This window comes from Hemicordylus capensis, chromosome 3 (assembly GCF_027244095.1).
Source record: "Hemicordylus capensis ecotype Gifberg chromosome 3, rHemCap1.1.pri, whole genome shotgun sequence".
Taxonomy (NCBI): domain Eukaryota; kingdom Metazoa; phylum Chordata; class Lepidosauria; order Squamata; family Cordylidae; genus Hemicordylus; species Hemicordylus capensis.
The window spans coordinates 195073336-195094220 of NC_069659.1; the positions used below are offsets into that span (position 1 = coordinate 195073336).

The 20885-nt window shown below is 43.5% G+C and overlaps 1 protein-coding gene across 3 annotated transcripts in view; it reads left to right on the plus strand.

Annotated features, from left to right (window-relative positions):
* The first annotated feature begins 11929 nt into the window (after window positions 1–11929).
* Window positions 11930–20885, plus strand: part of WNT8B (Wnt family member 8B) — a 47381-nt gene continuing 38425 nt past the window's right edge. For 2 of the 3 annotated variants that reach the window (XM_053313191.1, XM_053313193.1), the window contains exon 1: window positions 15515–15793. In XM_053313191.1, the coding sequence (XP_053169166.1) occupies window positions 15726–15793 (68 nt within the window). In that variant the 5' untranslated portion in view covers window positions 15515–15725. Of the gene's footprint in view, window positions 11968–15514; window positions 15794–20885 lie in introns of those variants that run through there. The other variant, XM_053313192.1, reaches the window with a different exon arrangement.

A 20885-nucleotide genomic window follows, 5' to 3' on the forward strand; every position in this document is an offset into this window, starting at 1 on the left:
AGGAATGTGAGACTGACACTTTGGCTCAGCTATTACCAATGACTACAGGAACACATTTACACTTTGGTACAAGAAATTAGCAGCAGGACAATGAGGGGCTCTCATATTAGCAAAAGCTGAGTTACAAGCTTGATCCATTTCAGTGCCTGTGATCTCATAAACTGCTTTTAAATTTAAATTTTAAATGTGCACCATGGGGTACTTTAAAAAGAGACAGAAAAGAGAGTTAGAAATTCCTAAATAAGCAAACAGGTTTTATCAGAAAGTGGGAACTGGCTACTCAGCTTTACTACTGGCTCCAGACCCCAGTTTGTTTCCAATGTATGCCAGCATCTCACCAAACCTTGAATGAAATATCTGCTGGTAAATAATAAAGGATAAATCTGGAATTGATATGGCACTCAATTCCCGAACCACCAGCTCACACAACTAATTATTTCACGCTCCCATAATTTAAGCTTTCTGGGTAGATATAATGCTACTGTTCAATTGCTTCTAGAAATGCTTTATTCTAGGAAATCGGGAGGAAACATAAGTCTGAGTAAAATAAAGAAAACTGCGTGTATATCCAGCCTCTCTCACTACTTTAGTTAACTTTAGTACAAGAGATTAGCAGAAGTTCAATAAAAAGTCTCCTACATTAACAGAAGCTCAGTTACAAGCTGTGACACATTTCAGGTGCCCTGTGAAGGTGGTTACTTTACCTGAGTGCACTGCACACCTCCATTGGAGGTGGGAATTACAGCAGCTTGCTTGAGTTACCTTGAAACACCATTGAGAACTTTGGAGTTCGATGTCATCAAAATGCTGATTAAACTCAGATCTAGATGCATTTAAACTAAGCCTCCAGGAGCTGCCATATCAGTTCTGAAACAATGAATGAATTAGGTTAAACCAATTGAAATTAAATCCAGAAAAGACAGATACCCCTCTCTGTGTGTGTCTGTGTCTGTGTGTCTGTTTGTGTGTGTAATTCCATGGTTCTTGGGTGAACTGCATATGAAGCCTCCCTAAGCCATTGGGCCAGTATGCTCTAGGGCTGTGTATTGATTTTGAAATGAATGAAAAATTGAACTAAATTGGACCAGTTTGGTTAATTTTTAAAATGCTGTTTAGAATAGATTTGAACCGACAGAAGAGTTCCTTCTGGCAGGGGTTAACAGTTCCCCCACACAATGCCCTGGATCAGGCCTTGTGGTACCTGAGGTGAAGCTGCGTTGTCCCATGACCCTGGTGGAGGCCAGCTCCCTTGCAAAATCCTTGCAAGCCTCGAAAGTGCCATGGAGAGGTGGGGGAGAAAATAAAGGTGCCAGCAGCTTCCCCTTCTCTCCTGGTGCTTCTTTCAAACTTTGTAAGGAGTGTGAAAAGAGCTTGAAAAGCTTAGATGAGTCCCAAACAGCTGCTCTGCTGGGTGGCCATTTTGTGACACGGCTGGCACCCCAATCATCTGCTACCTAAGATGACTGCCTCACTTTGTCTCATGAATGGACCTCCCCTGCCCTGCCCCTGATGTTGCATCAGTCCAGGGCATTGTGGGGGTGGGGGGAATGGCTGCTGCCGGAGGTGGTTGCCCAAAGGAGAGCTGCAGTTCTTTTTAAAAACACTTTGAGGCATTAAAAGATAAGCACCTCATGCCAAAAATGAATAGGGATTCTGACCTCCCCCCATTTTTCTTATGAAACAAATGTGATTTTTAATGAATAACTAAACAAAGCAGTGTTTTGTAACAGAAATAAATATAATGAAACACACAAAATTCTTGCACACGCCTAGTCTTGCCTACTAGAACTGTAAGTGGCTCTCCAGGTCGCAGACATAGAAAGATCCTTGAACTGGAGATTCTGAGACTGAACCTGTATGTGAAGCATATGCTTTGCCACTGTGCAACTGCCTTTCCAGGTGTGATGCCTGCTTTGGTTTTGGTGGTCGTTGTTCTGTTTTTTGGTGGTGTTATGAGCACCCCAACCTTAGACTTAAAGGTACCAACTCAGAAGTATGTGGAATTCAGGCCTGTGTCTGATTTCATTTTATATTAAGAGTTCAATTAAGGCCTGGACTCAAGGTGAACTGACACCCAGGTCAACTGCTCTGTGAAGGAGGAGGCAATCCAGCATTGTATTGTGAAATGGCTACTCAAGGAAGCACAAAAGCTAGGCCTGAGCTAATCAATATGCTAAAATGTAACTCACTATCAGATAATGTCTGTGGAAGAGGCCAGAGGCTGATCTCCCCTCTCCTGTTGCAAGAAGTCAGCGTTAATCCTTGTCAACGATAAACTCAATTGCTCTCTATAGAGATTCAACATAGGTAAATGCATACAAAGAAAACACCTGTAGACTTTAATTCTTACCTCACTGACAGGATGCTTCTGCCTTAGTCAAATGTATTGATTAACTCATCTCACACATGTACCCCTTTTTATGTTACTTTAAATATTCTCTTGTTATAATTACACACTAGATAGAGGTGCACAAGAAATAATGTAATTGCTGTCTCACACAAATAGAACTAATTCTCTCACTAACTCCTGACTTTTAACACCTTTTGGGAAGGGACCCATTTGCAACTCAGAGATGCAGATTTGCTTTGGGCAATGTCCCCCCCACCACCTTCCTAAGCGCACAGTTTGCAGAAGATGATATTCAGATCTCTCTGGACTGGCCAATATCCTGAATAATTAAAAGACATTATCCAGAATGTAGCAGCAAGTTGTCACCTTTTGGGACCCAGGAAAAGATCAAAGGAAAATACAACTATAAAGAATGAGGCTACTGGACAGAGAGTTAGCAGTCTTGTGCCTACGGGCAATCTTGTGCCTAAAAGCAAGATCTACTCACAAGCAATTCCAGGGTTTGCTGCTAAGCCGCGGGGCAACAAGCAGGAACTCTGTCCATGGACAGGAGCTGTCTGTGACTTCTACTGAGCAGTGAGAAGTCAAGACTTCACCAGCCATAGTGCTCTGACTCTCAGCCGTGATCTAAGCAACTGCTAAAACTCCTGTCTGCAGCCAAGAGCCTCACTCTTTCAACTGAAGAGATCCACTGCTCTCAAGTCTCTCTGATCCTGGTAATATGCTGCCTTTACAAGCCTTTGATCCCCTCATCCCTTCCCCTTCTTCTCCTTCCCCACCCCTTTCCCTCTACTAATTCCTGATCTCCCCAAAACCATGCCAGCCCTCAGCCTTCCTTACCCCCCCCCCTTTTCTGTCTATATCTGAATTATGTTAGGCTCTAGGAAGATTTAATACACACACATATGTTAGTTAGGAACACTGGTTGAATATTGGTACTGGCTAGGATGTTCTGTTTAAATACTGTTGGTAATATTGATAGAGTGTTCTGCTTTCTGCTCAACTAGAATTGATGTTGTTATTCTTTTATACTCAATAAAGCCCACTGAATCTTTGAGGATTGGTTTGATCTCCTTTCTTCCATGCGCCCAGATCCTACATGGTCACCATATAAAAGAACTTGGTCACTTGGTGACACTATGAGCCAGGCCTAATTTTGTATGCTAGCTAATGAGCATATTTAGTATATAAACCAGGCCTGGACCGCAACAGTGGCAGTACCACTCGTGTAGTGGAGCCAGGACAGGGCGTGTCACTGACCTGGCACTTCTCCTGCTGCCAGGTCCTCCCCACCCCCACCTATGCCTCCTGTGGAGCGTCTCACTCGGTCTGGTCCATGCCCCAGCCAGATCCCCGGCCCCAGCCAGCTGGCATTCCCTGCCAGCTGCCCTGCCCCCAGGATGCATGGATGGCCTCCACACATGTGCAGGCATTCTGCACAGGCCACACAGGTGGGGGCACCGGTGGCAGGAGGAGGGGGGCAGGAGGTGGCATGGTAGCGTCCCAGGAGCATCCTCCACCACTTCCCCTCAGCGAGCTCCGGCTGCAGGCTGAGCAAGCCCCTCTGCACGGGAGGGGTTTTTTTCTCAGTGCCCCCTGGAGATGTTGCCTTGCGGGTCCATTGCCTGGCATTTCCAGCTAGGGCTGGGAAAGACTGGAATGTCTCCTTCCTGAAACCCCGGGGAGCTGCTGCCACTCAGCGAAGGCAGCCCTGAGTTAGATGGACCAATGGCCTGACTTAGTAGAAAGCAGCTTTGACTGTTTCCCCTCCATGTATCCTCAGAACAATCCTGTGAAGTCGGTTGGGCTGAGAGACAGCAAGTGGCCCAAGGTCACTTTTGTCAGTTCACGTGGGCGAGGAGTTGAACACAGGGTCCCTTGGCTCCTATGTGCAGCTTTATTCTAGTGCCAAAGTCCCTTTCGTCCATCCCCTTTTCAAATGCATCTATAATTATCAAGTCCTCAGTGCAGTCCTTTTTGGTGGAGTCTGTTTACACATCATGCAAGCACTGCTTTCCCAGTGCATGGTAACTGAGCAGAGGCATCCAGTGAGGTCCATATGTGTGTGAAGCAGTCCAAGGGTTTAACCTCCCCAGTGATGACTAAGAGGGACGTTTCTAAAATGGTAGTGTGGAGGAAGTGGACTATTTCTCTTCACATAGTTCACACGTTTTGTCCAGTAGGTGCCACCTGTGAAGGAAAGGAGTCATCTTCCACATAGGTTCAGAGACCTAACACTGAGCTCCTCCCCTTAGGGAATGGGGCCATAAGAGCATCTCCAGGTAGGGATGGGAAGGCTCCCACCTGTCATCTTGGAGTGCTGCTGCCCGTCAGTGTAGACCTGCTGATGTTGGACTATAGCCCCCACTGCTCCTAATTATTGGCCACTGTGGCTGGGGATTATGGCAGCTGTGTAGTCCAGAAACAGCTGCGGGGGGCACAGTTGTGCAGCTCTGGTGTAGACAATAGTACTGAGCTAGATAGACTAATGGTCTGACACAGTACAAGGCAGCTTCTTATGTTCATACTTGGATCTCACCTGGCACCTGCTGGAAATTTAACCACTCCCTAATTTCAAGTTACTTGAAAGCACTGCAGGCACACCAACTGTTGCTTCCAACTGAGTCTGGCGCTGCGGCAGGTGTGCCTTCATCCTGTTAGCCAGGATGTTGAAATTAATCCAATTTCAGAGGCCCTAGAGTAAAACAACTAAAACGTGTACTATGGGTGTCCACCCAATTGTACAGTGCTGTGTCACCATCTCTTTCCCTCAGAATATTTATTATTATTACTATTATTTATTTATTACATTTATAGACCATCCCATCTAAAGGTTCTGGGCAGCAGTGCACAACACGTTTTAAAAGACATATAAACAAACACCATTTAAAACACACTGCTTAGAACAATATAAAAACAATTTCAAAACAATTCAAAACCATATTTATTTATTAATGATTGGTGCCAATATAGTCCAGTATACTTTGGCCAGGTTTCTTTTTTAAAGGTTTTTTTCACAGCTTGCATGTTTGCACACAAAACAATGAAACTGCATTTTAAAATACAAATAATATAAAGTGGTCATTTGCTTGGTGTTTTTTGAATTGGGGGTGTGGCTGTGGGGTGTGGCTATGGTGTGTGTGGCTATGGTGGCTGGCATGGTGAACACTTGCACTTCTGAATTCTTGACTGCACCACTGAGTGGTACTTGTCCCTTCTAAGCAGATCTAGAGCTTGAGGATGCTCCTTGATCCTGCCTTACTCCTGGACGAGCAGGGGCAGCTGGCTGGACGTGTGCAGGTTCTGTTATTTTTAGAGCAAGGAGACCTCCTCACCATGCTGATCCCTGCTTTTGGAACCTTGAGGATCAGCTGCTGTCATTTGTTCTTCATGGGGATGTGTGCTTGAAGAAGGTGACTCAAATGTCCCAATTTTTGTGGCAACTGAGCTTCCAGGCTCAGTTCAACGTGAGGATGCTTAATTTAAAAAACACCGTAACCATGTCCTGGTTCCAACCTACCTTAGTTATGACCTCCCCTGTATGAATTCCAGAGCTGGCTACAATAATCAGTTGAAGTCTTGATGCATTGGATAAAGCCCTGCTTGAACATAAGTAGAGAAGATTGTGACTGAAACGGGCAAAACACAGAGCTCACTTAAGAGTCCACTCCCCACTGCAGGCCTAGCTCCACTTGTGCTAAAGGATAGCTGTCATTCCAGGTGGAAAAGAGAACTGGATGAAGGGCTGCATCATTATGCAGCCCTTGCATTAATAACTCTGGTGTATGAGAATGCCAGGGTCAAACTTAGACAAAGAATGTACAATATGGAGCATCAAATTGATCTGGGCTCAATTCCTGTTGGTGTTCATTTGGGCAATTAAGTTCTGAGTTTCAACCCTGCCAGATACCTAAACCACATAATCGTGCCAAAATACCACAGAGCTCTGACACAGGCACGATGCAATGCCTTGCAATCAGCAGTCCTGGAAGGGAAATATCAGAAAATCCCCTACAAAGAACGTACTTGTCTCTGCAAATCGGGAGATACTGAAACTACGGCTCATGAGCAACTTTATTGTCAATTTTGCCAAGAAATACGGCATAAACATATAACCCCTTTTATTAGTTGCCATACAGATTGTACAGATTCTTTTTATCTTGATTATCTTTTAAATGACCAGAATGACTTGAGATCTTATAGTGTGGCTATGTTCTGTTTGATAGCCAGTAAAATCCGCTAGGAGTTCATTAAGAATCATTGTTAACTGATCTGTATGCTTAAGTATGTGCTTAACCACTATATCATAAATCTGTAAGTTATATAGGTTTATTTGTTGGACTTGTTTGTAAACTATGCTGGTCTGTGAATATAATAAAGGCATTGAATTGATTGATTGAGTCCACCCCTGGGCAGTGATGGTGGTAAAGAGGGAATAAACTTCTGCCACCATTCCAGCTGCACAGTCCCATCCAGTGGAATGGATTGGGGTGATACAGGATCTGTCAGTGTGGCTCCCAGGGTGAAACTGAACCCTGAAGAAAAAGGAGATGAATCTCCCAGAAACTAGAGTCCCAGCAATTAAGAGGGGGAAAGATTCAGGATTGGGAGAAGATGTCGACACATCTTGGGGTGTGTATCAATCAATGGTGTACAAATCACAGTGACTGGAAGAAGGCAGGACTTGAGAAAATAAAATGAGATTTCCATTTTTAGTGCTAGTGAAGGTGGATTTGCCTTATGCTAGCACTGTTACCTGCTGAGAATCAGTTAGTCTGGCCAGGAATTAGGACACAGAGCTAGGCCTTGGCATCTGAGAAACACGAAAAATCTCCACAAAACTCTGAGATTTTTTTGGTTGCCATTTTTTTGGTTGGCAAAATAAGAGTTTTGCCCCTTGTGCTCGATCCTCCCCCGTTATTTTCATGTAAACTGCTATGAGTGTAAGAAAAGTGGTATACAAACCTTTTTTAATGGTTTAAAAATGGACTTTGTGTATTCACACCTAATACTTTTGTTAGATGCTTCATCCAAAAGATTTCCCATTTTGAAGAGCAAATGGGAGCCTTGCATCATCCTCCCATGTTCTTATGTACCTATAATATCCTTCATTTTATGTGGGCAAAACATAACAGCCATTTAGGGCTTGAATAACTGAACACAGGAGCTTGAGTAGAAATAGAGTGACCATGTAAAGGAGACTACATTATCATGGCTCATTCCCCAATTTATCTGGCCAGTTAGGAAGGACAGGAGAAGAAGGTGCATGCCTAGCCAGGAGTGCCCTCTTGTGGCCCAGAAATGATAATAACAACAACCAAAAATGCTACGTGACATTCAGAGCTCCTCATGAATTTAGAACCCAGTGGTGTGATTAAAAGCTGTCAAATATGCCAGCATTTTACATCACCTCAAACCAGAGCAGTAATAAGAAGTAAGTTGCTTCCACTATAGGTTAAAAAAAAAAAAGAATACTTGTGAGGAGGCTCCTCTTCTTCTTCCACCACACTTGGCATAACTGCCAGCCTTTGACTTGGGCTGAAAGCTAAGCCAATGAAATCTGGTCCATCTTGGAACTAAGGCAGGGTCTCCACTGTATGGAGGGAACGAAAGCTAAGAATTAGCACAAGTCAAGGGCTGTTGTGCCAAGCGCTATACTGTAAGTCACACTGCCTTTCGACACATTTTCTTTTATTGTACTATTGCAATCTGGTCCAGCAGAGGGCATCCCTGACTAGGACAGTTGTGTACCCCAAAAGGACAGATCTTGATATTCCATTGCTTTTATTTGTGCTATATAAGAAGGGAAGGGCTGGTTTTTTGAGGAGCTGCAGCTGGATCTCCAAACAACCAGATTACAACTATTTGCCCAGGCTCATAAATACGACCTTTGCATTTCCTTTCTGGGACGCTACAAACTCTCTGTGGATAACCACCAAAGTTGTTTTGATGAGTTCTTATTTTTACTGAGCTGTGAACTGTCCACTTATAAATTTGAAGGGCTCCCACTAATCATTGTACCTCTGCTAACTGGGCAAAGAGGTGCCTTTTAAAGTGGTGGCTCTTTTATATGTAGCAGTGGGGAGAGCAACTGTCCCTACTGAGTGTTCCTCCAGTATCAACTGCTGGTGGTGTCTACCTTGTGTTTCTTTTTCGAATGTGAGTCCTTTGGGTCCTCCTCCCCCACATGTGTGGCAAGTTTCAAGGCTTTAGGACCAACTGGTGATTTTTTTGTGATTATTTTTATTTCCCCATTGACCATTATGGGGGGAAATCTGAATTTAAGTCAGAATTTGGATTCAAATTCCAAATCCAATCTGATATTGCTAGATCCCATAGCATCAAAATCCAATAGTGTCAAATTCTGATCAGGTCAAATCTGAATCCAAATTTTCTGAACACGCACTGGCCTAATAATTAGTGACCAATACTATAGAATAACCCCCAAACCATCACTTTAACTTCTATACACAGTTAATTAAAGACTTAACCTGCTGCTTTCTAACAGCACATACCATAGCACAAAATTTTGTTACCGTGAAAGTGGTTTGCTATGCATAAGTGGGAGTATAAGCAGGGAATGCACATCTTTATAAATTTGTAGTGATCAGCCACCCCTCCCCCAAAGAATTAACTGGAAGTGAACCCTGTCTTGACTGACAGACTGGTGAACTCCAGGGCTCAGTCAAACAGCACACCAGGTGGGTGGGACCTAGAGAGCTATTGGGAGGAAGAAGGCAGTTCTCTGTTTAAGAAGGACATGTGGCCAGGACGAATGGCTGCAGGAAGATAGGGGTGTGCACAGAACCACGGAGCTGCGGTCCGGCACTGGGGTGGGGGGTTCCAATAAGGATAGGGGGGGCTTTACTTACCCCTCCCAACAACCACGCTGTATTTCCTTGAGCAATCAGGCGGCAGGATATCTCCCTGCCGCCCGCTTCAAAACCCCGCTCGGCGGCGGCTCCTCCTTTCGTATTCAGAATTCGGGTGGCAGGATATCTCCCTGCCGCCCCCTTCAAATCCCCGCTCAGCTGGCGGCTGCCCCCAAGAAGACCCCTGCCGCCCCCAAGAAGACCCCTGCCGCCCCCTTCTTGCGAAATCCCTCCCATTGCAAGAGGGCAGCAGGAGAACTCCCTGCCGTCCCCTTCCCCTTTGCCGGTCTGGCTGCAAATGGCTTCTTAGAAGCCATTTGCAGCTAGACCGGCAAAGGGGACGGCAGGGAGTTCTCCTGCCGCCCGTTTTCTAAAAGGAACTGCTCCTTTTAGAAAACGGGCGGCAGGAGAACTCCCTGTCGTCCCCTTTGCCGGCTTGGCTGCAAATGGCTTCTTAGAAGCCATTTGCAGCCAAGCCGGCAAAGGGGAAGGGGACGGCAGGGAGTTCTCCTGCCGCCCTCTTGCAATGGGAGGGATTTCGCAAGAAGGGGGCGGCAGGGGTCTTGGGGGCAGCAGGGGCTTCTTGGGGGCAGCCGCCAGCTGAGCGGGGCTTTGAAGGGGGCGGCAGGGAGCTATCCTGCCGCCCGATTCTTAATACAAAAGGAGGAGCCGAGCCGCCGAGCGGGGAATGAAGCGGGCGGCAGGGAGATATCCTGCCGCCCGATTGCTCAATAAAATACGGCGCGGTTGTTGGGAGGGGTAAGTAAAGCCCCCCATCCTTATTGGAACACCCCACCCCATCTTCCCGAACCAAAACCACCCTGTGTCCGGACCGGTCTGGAGGCCTTTAGAATGGCCTCCGAACCGGTCCGTGCACATGACTACAGGAAAATGACTCCGTGGATCCTTGAAAGATAGGAGGGCAGGAAGCTTGAATTCTCCTCTGGAGTTTGGTGAGCAAGAAAAGGAAGTCTGGGCTTGGGCTTTGGGAAGTTAAAAGTAAATTAAAGTGTGCTGTTGGGTCGATGTCGACTCCTGGTGACCACAAAGCCCTGTAGTTAGTTTTTGGTAGAATACAAGAGGGGTTTACCATTGCCATCTCCCATGCAGTGTTTAGTCTAGGGAAAAGTTTGTTTAGTCAGACTTTGCATTAGAAGTTATATTCCTTGTGTGTGAGTATGTGTTTTGCACCTACAACCTAATTGAAATAAGAAACACTAGCCTACACTCCATAAACCTAGGGCGTAGTAAAAGACTCAGTACACATTTAAGTGTGCTTTGGCATTTCCTACATACCTGTTCTTTGCAACTGGGTAACTAAGACTTTTAGTGTGCTGTCCCAACATCATTCGGGGTGCTTTTGAAGTATTCTTGTAACCTACAGAGTATTATTATCCGTAACTAAAAGCTGAGTAAGCCTCATATGGAAGCAGTCTGTAGTACCTGAATAAAATTGTTTTTCTTTTTGTTCCTTTCTTTTACAAGCCTCTCCGTGTTAGTTGTTAACTTAGGAAAGGGTGTGTGTGTAAAATGGGGATTTCTCTGTTGCAAACACATCTCCCCAGGCGGACAACAGCTACCAGTTTTCTCATCACATGTAGGCTTGCACGTGGAAGACTTTTGTACTTGTCTAATAGCAAAATAAAGAGAGTTTCCCCTGAGATTCCATGCCAAGCCCAGAGAGGTTCAAGCTCTGTAATAAAGAGGTGTGGCGGTGGCAGCCATTTTTGAACCTACCAAAAATGCAGAAGAGTTTTAGGCCTAGTCATGCAGCTCAGCAAGGATGATCCAGCACTTCTTTCTCTCATGTGAGCTTGCTCTGAGACAAAGGCTTTAATCTGCTACAAAAACAAACAATAAAGCAGCACATGCTCAACCAATTCCACCATGCCTGTATGGTAGGGGCACAAATGTTGGGAGTAAAGCATATCTCCATTCCAACAAAGCAGAGATGATGATGATGATGATGATGATGATAAGTAATAAAATATATAATTCAAATAGGAAAGACAAGGGAATACTCTTCATGCTTCCCCTAATAAGAGAAATAAGTTGGGAGTCAAAACTATTAATGCAAACCAATATAATTTATGCAATGGTTATTCAAATTTTAATCCCATTCCTGACTTAGCTGCAGCAATGGCAAATAATCCTAAAATCATAGGAGTTACAAATAATGACAGAGAAGACAAAATAGACTTTTTGGTAGATGACTTTATTTGTAAGAAAGCAATTAATTTTTGAGAATTGTTATATGAAGAAAGTCTACAGAGCAATAATAACATATTGGAACTTAGCTTGTCTTTAAAGATAAAGAGGAATTATTTATCACATTAATATTCACAAATTTAATCTTTCAGAAGTAGAAGAGTTTTTGAATGATTTAGAAAAACATCTACCAAGAGATTTGATCTGTCTCAGAAAATGTAACTTTACCTGTAACTTTGTAAAATGTAACTTTACTTTTAAGGAAAGGGAATTTGAAGGGCTGGGTCTCATCTAGTCTGCCATAGTTTGACAGACTAGCTGTAATACATAAGATACTTTAACTTAATTTCTTCATTTTCTTTCAGGTTTTGTCAGCTTAGGGATCTTTTTCTCTGGGTTAGTACATCATTAAACATTTTCTGGTAAAAGAGTAGCAAATCTACTTTATTTAGAAAGAAAAGTGAAGAAGCTGAAACACTCCCATCCATGGAGACAAAGTATGAAGGCTTCCAGCTTAAAACAATTAATAAATATAAGGTAATTCACAGCTTCATTGGATGGACATAGAGGTTATTCAGAGTGACAGTCTCATCAAATGTGACTCTATTATTTGCATTCTTTGGATTGGATAAACATTGTTGCGTTAGAGCAATGAATTTGCTGTAGTGCAAGGATGTTATCCAGACTATGAATTATATCCAGACTATGAGAGTGTGGAAATGATGGTCCAAAATGTTAGCTCTTTCACCATCTCCTTGAGCTCCACTTCTAGACCACAGCTTATTCCAAACAAATGATAGGGGAAAAAGACATGTTGATAGTTGGACAAATAATTAGTTGGGCTGGGAATCCTATGACCCCACTATTAAAGCAGCAAACTACAAAGCAGTGTAATAACTACAGATTCACTAACACAGCAATACCAGCAGCCACTCACTGCATCCTAGAAACTTCACCATTGCCTGCCACTCATGATGTAACCCACCACCATATTGCCTGCATATGGGCAATACCCTCATTTATACAGAAGGCATATACAGGCACACACACACACACACACACACACACACACACACACAGGATGTCATATACAGAAGGCATCAGTGAACATGAGGTAACATCCAAACAACCCAATGACATCATTAAACTCAATAAGCAGAGAAGGTATAGGCAGGTTGCTGGAAAAATATCACAAATTTGCCTCCTGCTGTGGTCAGAAGAGAATAAGAGATGGTTTGTGTATAGAGAACTACCACCACTCTTGTCATTCACTTTGTCTATCTTCAGGATGGGGCTTACAGACATAGGGAGACGGGGCAGTGGAATTACCACCAGAACACTTGAGCATCCTACTCATGGCCTGACCACTGGAACACCAGCGAGAGAGAAGGCAGGCCAATGTCCCAGCAGTCAAGTCTTCCTGACACTCCTGACCCATTGCTGCTAGTGTGGTTACAAATTTAGAAGTTGGGCCGCATAGCACTGTATGTAGGCTCCTGGACTCTCTGCAGACCCTCATAGAATCCAGAAAGCTTACAGCTCAAGCCAAAGCACTGGAAGTGTGTGATCATCTATAGAACCTGGGGCCATCAGGGATTAATTAACCCAAAGCACCTGCATTTCTGGACTTGAATGCACCCTGGATAAGCTGCAGCCGTGTTCTCCTAGAGCCTATATGCATGGTGTGTATATTCCACAGCTGGGGCTGGACACCATGGCACAGGCTGAGTGTAGGCACAACCAACTGGGGAGTCGGAACCCCTGTTGTGGCAGTGGCTATAGAGAAGGGGCACCTGCAATCCCCCTAAGCCACATGTGGACAGGTATGGCAGGAGTGTGGCCTAGTCCCACATAGAGATACCCCAGGGCAGCAGCCGCATTACCAATGACACATGTGCCCCTCCCATTCCTGAGCCTAGGGCACTCCTTCAAATGGGGAGATTGCATTGCCTATTAGTTGACCACCTTAACCTTGCCAACCCATTAAACGAAAATTGAAACAAAGATAGACTGAGGGGAACTAGGCCAACTGACTTTCAGTTTCAGTACAGGGGGTGATAATTCTAGCTCAGTGATGGAGGGGCTGTATATTGTTAAAACATTTAGATATAATTTGCTTGCATTTGTAGAGTTCATGGGCCTATATAGCTCTGTTATCTCTGGATGCAGCATGCATATTATGGAAGAATGATATACCTTTGTACACAATTTTGAAATCATAATTCAGCCATCATAACACAGAATCTCGAACAACCTGTTGCGAAATTTTAACTCTAAAGGCCACAACCGTTCTGAAAATATTTAGAGAAATGGGAACTTGGACTGGATAAGTGAGAACTTGGGAGAGGAGAATCAGGGGAGAGGACAGAAAAAGAGTGAGTGGGAAATTCGCTACTGGTGACCTGGCAACTACATCTGTGCAGACTGGTAGTTCTGTATCTTTTGGTCTATATGAAAAGACTTATTCACTCACAGGGGTGAGCACACAGGTACATCCTAATTACTAGAAATATCTAAAAGAAAATAAGTATGGCTGAAAATCCTGTGGATCAGATACCTGAAAATCTATTCCCAATGAGAGGAGCACAGTGTTTTCTTGCCATCCCCACTTTATTTGTCCCTTCTGGTTCGGCAGGTGAAGCATATACTTCATGTATTTTCATGTGGATGTTTCTAACAATATTTCTGGTTAAAACATGGGTCAGTTGTGCAGCTCTGTTGAGTTTTTCTAGATGAGCCATATCCCCCCAACTGACCCTATGGCAGGGTCATTCAGTCACGTAGGGATGAGCAAAGGGCTGTTTGCCTATGTAAAACGTATAAGAGATCGAAAAGGAAGAAAGCGAGGCTTATTCTGCCACCTACAGCAACAGAATGCCTTTCAAAGGCAGGAATCTGGGATGCAAACAGTAACCATACATTTCTGAGAGAACCCTAGAATCATCCCTGCAGGACCTTCGTGGTCTGATCTTGAATGTCTTTTGATCTCAGTTTCCTTCTTTCATGCCTTGGCAGAATAATTTTTAAGAAGGAAAAAAGTAGATTTTCACTGAGTCTCATGGTAAACATGGAGGATCTTGTTTCTTAGGCATTATTCCTACATTAGAGCCACCTAATGACACAGTGGGGAAGTAACTTGCCTAGACAGCAAGAGGTTGCCGGTTCGAATCCCTGATAGTATGTTTCCCAGACAATGGGAAACACCTATATCGGGCAGCAGTGATATAGGAAGATGCTGAAAGGCATCATCTCTTACTGCATGGAAGATGGCAATGGTATAGGTAAACCCCTCCTGTATTCTACCAAAGAAAACCACATGGCCCAGTGGTCATCAAGAGTTGACACTGGCTCCACGGCACTACTGTACTTTACTTTATTCCTACATTACCATTGTTACATAGGAGCACTATTGTGGGTCTGCGTCCATAACACATTATTAATATCAGTAAAGAGGAACCAGACAAATCCTCTGACTCTTACCATGCTGGTGTCATCCATCTTTAGATTATGTGCTCCAAAGGCAGAGCTACAAAGGCCAGAAGGAAAGTCATAAAGAAAGGAGAAAGTCACCTGCCTTTTGGAACTCCTTTTCTGCCCAGCTTTCTGAGGAATGTGTTGTAAATATCCTCCATGATCCAGACTTTCTCTGCATCTTTAGGTAGCCCTTTCCAAAGCAGCTCCATTCCCTCAGCTCTTTAGAACAAATGCAATTCTTCTTGTGTTCACTCAAAAACACTCACAAACACTGGTTGCAGAGGAAGTCTCCAAAAGCTAAAAAGATCAAAGATTTGTAATAAGTCTTTCCAAGTTGCCTTTGGGGATGTTGCAGGGAGGTTGATGGTGAAGATTGCATCCAATGACTATTGGAGGGATTTGCTTTGTCTCTTTCTCTCTTTTTATCTCTTCCCCCCCTTCCTTTTTCTTAGTGCATTTGTCTTTGAGGGACCTGGGGTGTTCTTTTGATCAGTTCAGTCTCTCTCTGGCACTTGAGTCCTGATTGGCTGAAGGACTTAGAGGGAAAAAAATCTTTAATTAAGTAGATAATCTCTTCTTACGAATTTCAGTGGCTCCATTTCACCAGCCCCCTTTGCTCACACTTCAGGATTGATTGTCCTCCAGCATAGTTCGGATTCAGGGTCTTTCAACTTCTCTACACACTCTAGGAGCAGAGGCTAGAAACCCATTTTGCTCTTCTTCTAGTTTGTTTCTCTCTCCCCCCTCCCCAATTACCATTTTACTATTTTGAGATCTTCATTTGCACTCCTTCTGTCTTTTCTTTATTTTGGGGGGGGATTATGTTTCAGATGGGCTCTTATCCAGGCACCTTGCTCCTTGTGTCCTTCTTCCACTTCAGCCATCCTTGGTGAGTATTCAAGAGTTCCTTGCTTTGCACTGTAGACAGGCGGATGGGACACAGCAATGCAGGATCAAGTACTCTTGCTTCTTGCTATAAGCAACCATCACCTCCCTACCTCTTTCCTTTGAATTTTTATAATGTTTTATATATTTCAAAATCTGAGCTCACTCAGAGGCAGATCCCATAGATCCCTTTTGAAATGCAAAACCCAGACTACTGCTTGGATAAATCAGCAGGAGATCCAGGGAAGTTGCTTGTAAAGGATCTGGGGCATCACTTCCAATTTGTGAGATGAGATAATTGACAAACTATGTAGCAAACTATGTAGTACTCATCTTTAATCTCTCTCCTTTTAAATATTATCCTAACTGAGCCAACAGAAGTCAGTAATTCAGTTGTTATCCTCCCATATAGGTATAATCGCATTGGCCGTATTGATTTCAAATGAGCCTGTTAAAATCACAGCTTCTTGCCTTGGCACAGTTCAGGACTAAAGGAATAACAAGGGGGATAAAGGGAAATACCTCAAGAGAGAAGCACTTGACATTTGGCTTATCTTTTAATAGCAGATTTTTGACTCACTAATGGTCGACACTGACTCGGCGGCACACTTTACCTTTAATATCTTTCCATTGACCTCCTATAGCAACCAAAAAAATCTGATCGTTCTCAGATCAACTGGCAAGCAGTTGAGTTGGTCTTGCTGCTGTGTTTTCTATGTTTTTGTTGTATGTATAGTATTTTGCGGTGTGATTAAAAAAATACAGGGTTTGTGAAACCCTAGTGTATCACATAGAAATGATTTTTTAAAATATCTGGTAAGGATGTAAGAGAAACAAAGATCAGCATTCACAAGAATATGGGCATTATCTTTTATTGGGCCTATGCTTCTTGATGTAGGTTGAACATTTTCTGGTTTCAGTGAACCTCTGACAACAAAGAATTCTGCTCATCCATCATTTGGTATTGTTTGCTATCCTCATGTATAGAGATCCAAGTGGAATTAAGTTGTCTGAGAGAGTTCAGTGCTCATTGGACCCTGTACCTGCCATATAGCAAGGTGGGTTTCTTGGGGGTTTTTTGCAATCTATCAGCAAGCTAGAATGGGCTAAATGTATCGCAATTCATAGCATGCTGAATCCTGTCAGAAAGCATAACTCAACTGGGATCCTGGGAACTCAACTAGGAACTCAGCTACATACACAGTGAGCAAAAAATAAATATGTCAGGAAGGGGAATGAGTATAGAACATATTGATATTAAGAAGGACAGAGCGAGCGATCATTACTAGAAGAGGATAAACTAACCTCACTTTGATAGGATGTGAGTTTTGAGCCCAGTCCATATCTCCGAACAGTTTCAAGTGGCTGAACAAGTGGTGCTTCTGTCAGATTTAACATCCAAAGGAAAACTTGCTTGCTAGGGGACTGGGGAATATACAGATACTGTATGCTTATTTTGAGTTTGTGCATTTCTTCCATGTATCTTCCCTTCTGAGGGACCCAAAGCACATAAACATAAGTACAAAGTCGCACAGCTATCTGCTTGTGGGCACTTGCTGAAAAAAATCTGAAGTCGCTCAAGGTTAACTTTTTTCAGTAGGACTAACACAGGAGGGCAGGAGATTAGGATACTGAAAGTGCATGCTCTGATGTGAAAGACCTCCCTGCTCTACACTACACAGAAGGGTTTTAGGAGGAGGAAAGGAGGGGAAGTGTTCTTTTTCTTTTCCCCTCCCTTGAAAGTAGAGGAGTAAGTCCTCAACAGCACTACAAGGCTCTTGTTCTAGGTTGTCTGGAGCCCTGAACAAGAGCACTTCCGTTGGAGACTGAGGATATTCAGCAACATTTTTTGTTCTTTCAACATTGTTCTTTTTAGTAGCAAACTTGGTGGTCCCATAACTAAGAGTTTGGTAATGGAATGGGACCACCCAAAGACAAAAGTAGTTGTTTTTGCATCCCCCCTCCCCCGCTGCATATCCCAAATCTGCAGGGGGGGGGAAATTAGCTTGTAAATTAAAAGACGAGGAAAAGAAACCCCCAAAACATCCCAGTGAGGACTGAGTATTCTCTCAGTGGCTTCTATGAGCCATGGAATGTTCAGGGGAGTTGTTTGACAGCTGAAAAAAGAAAGAAAAACAAAAAGGACTAGAGTTTATTGATCTCATAACAAAATGGAATCTGGAAGTGGTGGTGAGGCAGGAATGAGATCAGGGGAGTACACCATGAGATGTACATCTCTCAAACCTAGTCTCTCATCCCCAAGTTCAGGGCACTATTCATAGTTTTCAGGGCTTTGGATACTTTGAAGCAAAATAAGTCTGGAATCAGAGGGGAAATAATCCAAATTATAATAATAATCCAATTAGAATCAGAGGGAAAATAATCCAAATTATCCAAATCCTTTGATCACTGCTCCCCTGACACTTTAAACTCAGAAATGGACAGAGCCTCAACAGTTAAACATATACTAGAGGGAGAATGAAATTTGCATATACTGTAGTTCACATTCTTTGACCTGTTTCCTCTCCAAATTCTCTCCTACACCACAGAGAAGGATGGGTCATTATAGTCCCTACCATGTTGTGTACAACTCACCTGAGCCTCAAACCTCAGCAATCAGCATTATATGATCAGGGATAGATGAAGAAGTTACTCATCATGCCAGGGGAGCTGGGAGGAGTAAGCTGCTCCAGGGCCCCAGAAGGTTGAGGGCCCTCAGCATACTATTACTATTGTTATCTACTGACAACATTTGGGGAGGGTACAGGAAGACTCTGATTTGTCCCAGACCCTAGCTTCTCTGCAGCCCTGCATCACGTCTCAGAGCTCAGCACTCTCATACAATTATGTTGGGGGAGTGGAGGGAGAATTCCCCCATGTTTATCCTTCCCATGATTCCTTGTGGGCCCCCAACTTGTATAATATATTCTACATTGTAGAAATACACCAAAGCCATAGTGACTTAAGATGAACACATTCAAATCTTCCCAGTATTGCTGAAGACTTGTAGGCATTGACATTGATTTCAGCTTTAGTAACCACCTGCGTTTTTTATTGATAGAAGGAAAGCCAGAAATTTAAAATATTGGTTAGCTTTGGATACAGTGTGGAGGGGATGCCCATCCTGAAGGTTCTTTTTCATTCACTGTGGTACTGGGAGGAGGCACCTTGTGCCTCCTGTGTGGCTCTGTGACACTATATCAAACCTACCAAGTAATCAGTAGACAAAGTTTAGCCTGCTATTAAAGCTTTTTTGATTGATCTGATAATTAATTAACATTATTTAATTTGTGTGTGTGTGTAATCAGGGAAAATAATGAGCCCTTACATAGATTTTTCATAGACATACCTACTGCATCTACATGGAAATTGGTAAATTCAGCAGCAGCATTTAATGTGACAAGACCATTTGTTAGTGAGAAAATTGGGATGGTTCCAGTTCAACGATTTCCTATAATTTTTGTTTTAGATAGCCACATTAGTCCATTGTACTGCAAACAATAAGATAAACTGATAGCATGGTGTGGACTAACTGTTTTAATCCTGCTTTGCATCTGATAAAGTAGATTGTTGCCGACAAAATTTCATGCTTTTATATATCTTTCCAACATTTTGATTGAGATGTGCTCCCTAGTAGGGATGTGCACGAACCAGTCCGGAGGCCATTTTAGAGGCCTCTGAACTGGTTTGGTGGCGCCGGCTCAAAGGTTCGACGCCAGGGGTTCTTTAAGGGTGGAGAAGGGTGCATTTACCCCTCCTGCCATTTCCCCCCCACCAGCGCTCCGTTTTTAGGGACAGCCCATGGGGCAGCAGTGTACCTCCCTGCCGCCCCTTCCCCCGTTCCTGGCCGGAAGTAGCGCATGTGCGTGCACCCGCCATGTACATCATGTGCGCATGTGCGCACGACGTGTGTGGCAGGCACATGCACGTATGCTACTTCCAGCCACTTCCGGCCAGGAATGGGCAAAAGGGCAGCGGGGAGGTACACTGTCGCCCCATGGCTGTCCCTAAAAACAGAGCGCTGGTGGGCGGAAAGCGGTGGGAGGGGTAAGTGCACCCTTCTCCGCCCTTAAAGAACGCCCCCCCCCCCAGTGTTGAACCGCACCTCCACGGTTACGTGCACACCACTACTCCCTAGCTTCTAAAAGGATAGACACTGATGTCTGCATTTCAGTGCTGTGAGAACAGGTTACGTGTGCAGTTTGCACAGCTGGAGTGCTGCATTTTATGAGCTTGCAAGGAAATAAATGGTGGGGATGACAATTATGTACAGAAAACAACTGTCATCCACACCTTTTATTCCTTGTGCAATCTCAGCACAGAAAGAGTTCATCCTTTTGGAAACGAGAGAATATATCTAAATCTATCAAAACAATAAGATTTTTACAGCAAAAAGATAAGCATCATATTAGCCCCTGCTAACTGGGCAAAGAGGCACCTTTTACCGTTGTGATTCTCTTTATTTATCAGGGGGAGAGTAACTGGCCCTATCCACCCCCAGCACAGTACTTCCAGTGACTGTTGCTGGTGTCTACTTTATGTTTCATTTTAGAATGTGAGCCTTTTGGGGTCAGGGAGCCATCTTATTTATTTGTTATTTCTCGGTGTAAACCGCCCTGAGCCATTTTTGGAAGGGCGGTATAGAAATAGAAATAATAATAATATAAAATAATGATATTTCCAGTTCTAGGAATTACTCTGGGAGTCATACCATTTCTCAAAAGGTTACATCAAGCCCAAAAATACTAGTTTACTATAAAAACATTGAGCATGAGATGGAGTGGTAATTGGGCACTTGCTAACAGGAAGCAGTGAAGATTGTTTTTTGAGATAACGCTTCAGACTATTCCTTTGCCCTAAAGAGATGATTAACATGGGCATACCATCTTGCTAGATTGCCAGTCACAACAAACAATATCTATCTATCTATCTATCTATCTATCTATCTATCTATCTATCTATCAATCATATTTTTATACTGCCTTATATGTACATCTCTAGGCAGTGTACAAAATTTAAAACTATTTAAAAATCAGCACAGATCAGCACAAAACAATTAAAACAGTAGCATAAAAACAATAATTTATTTATATATA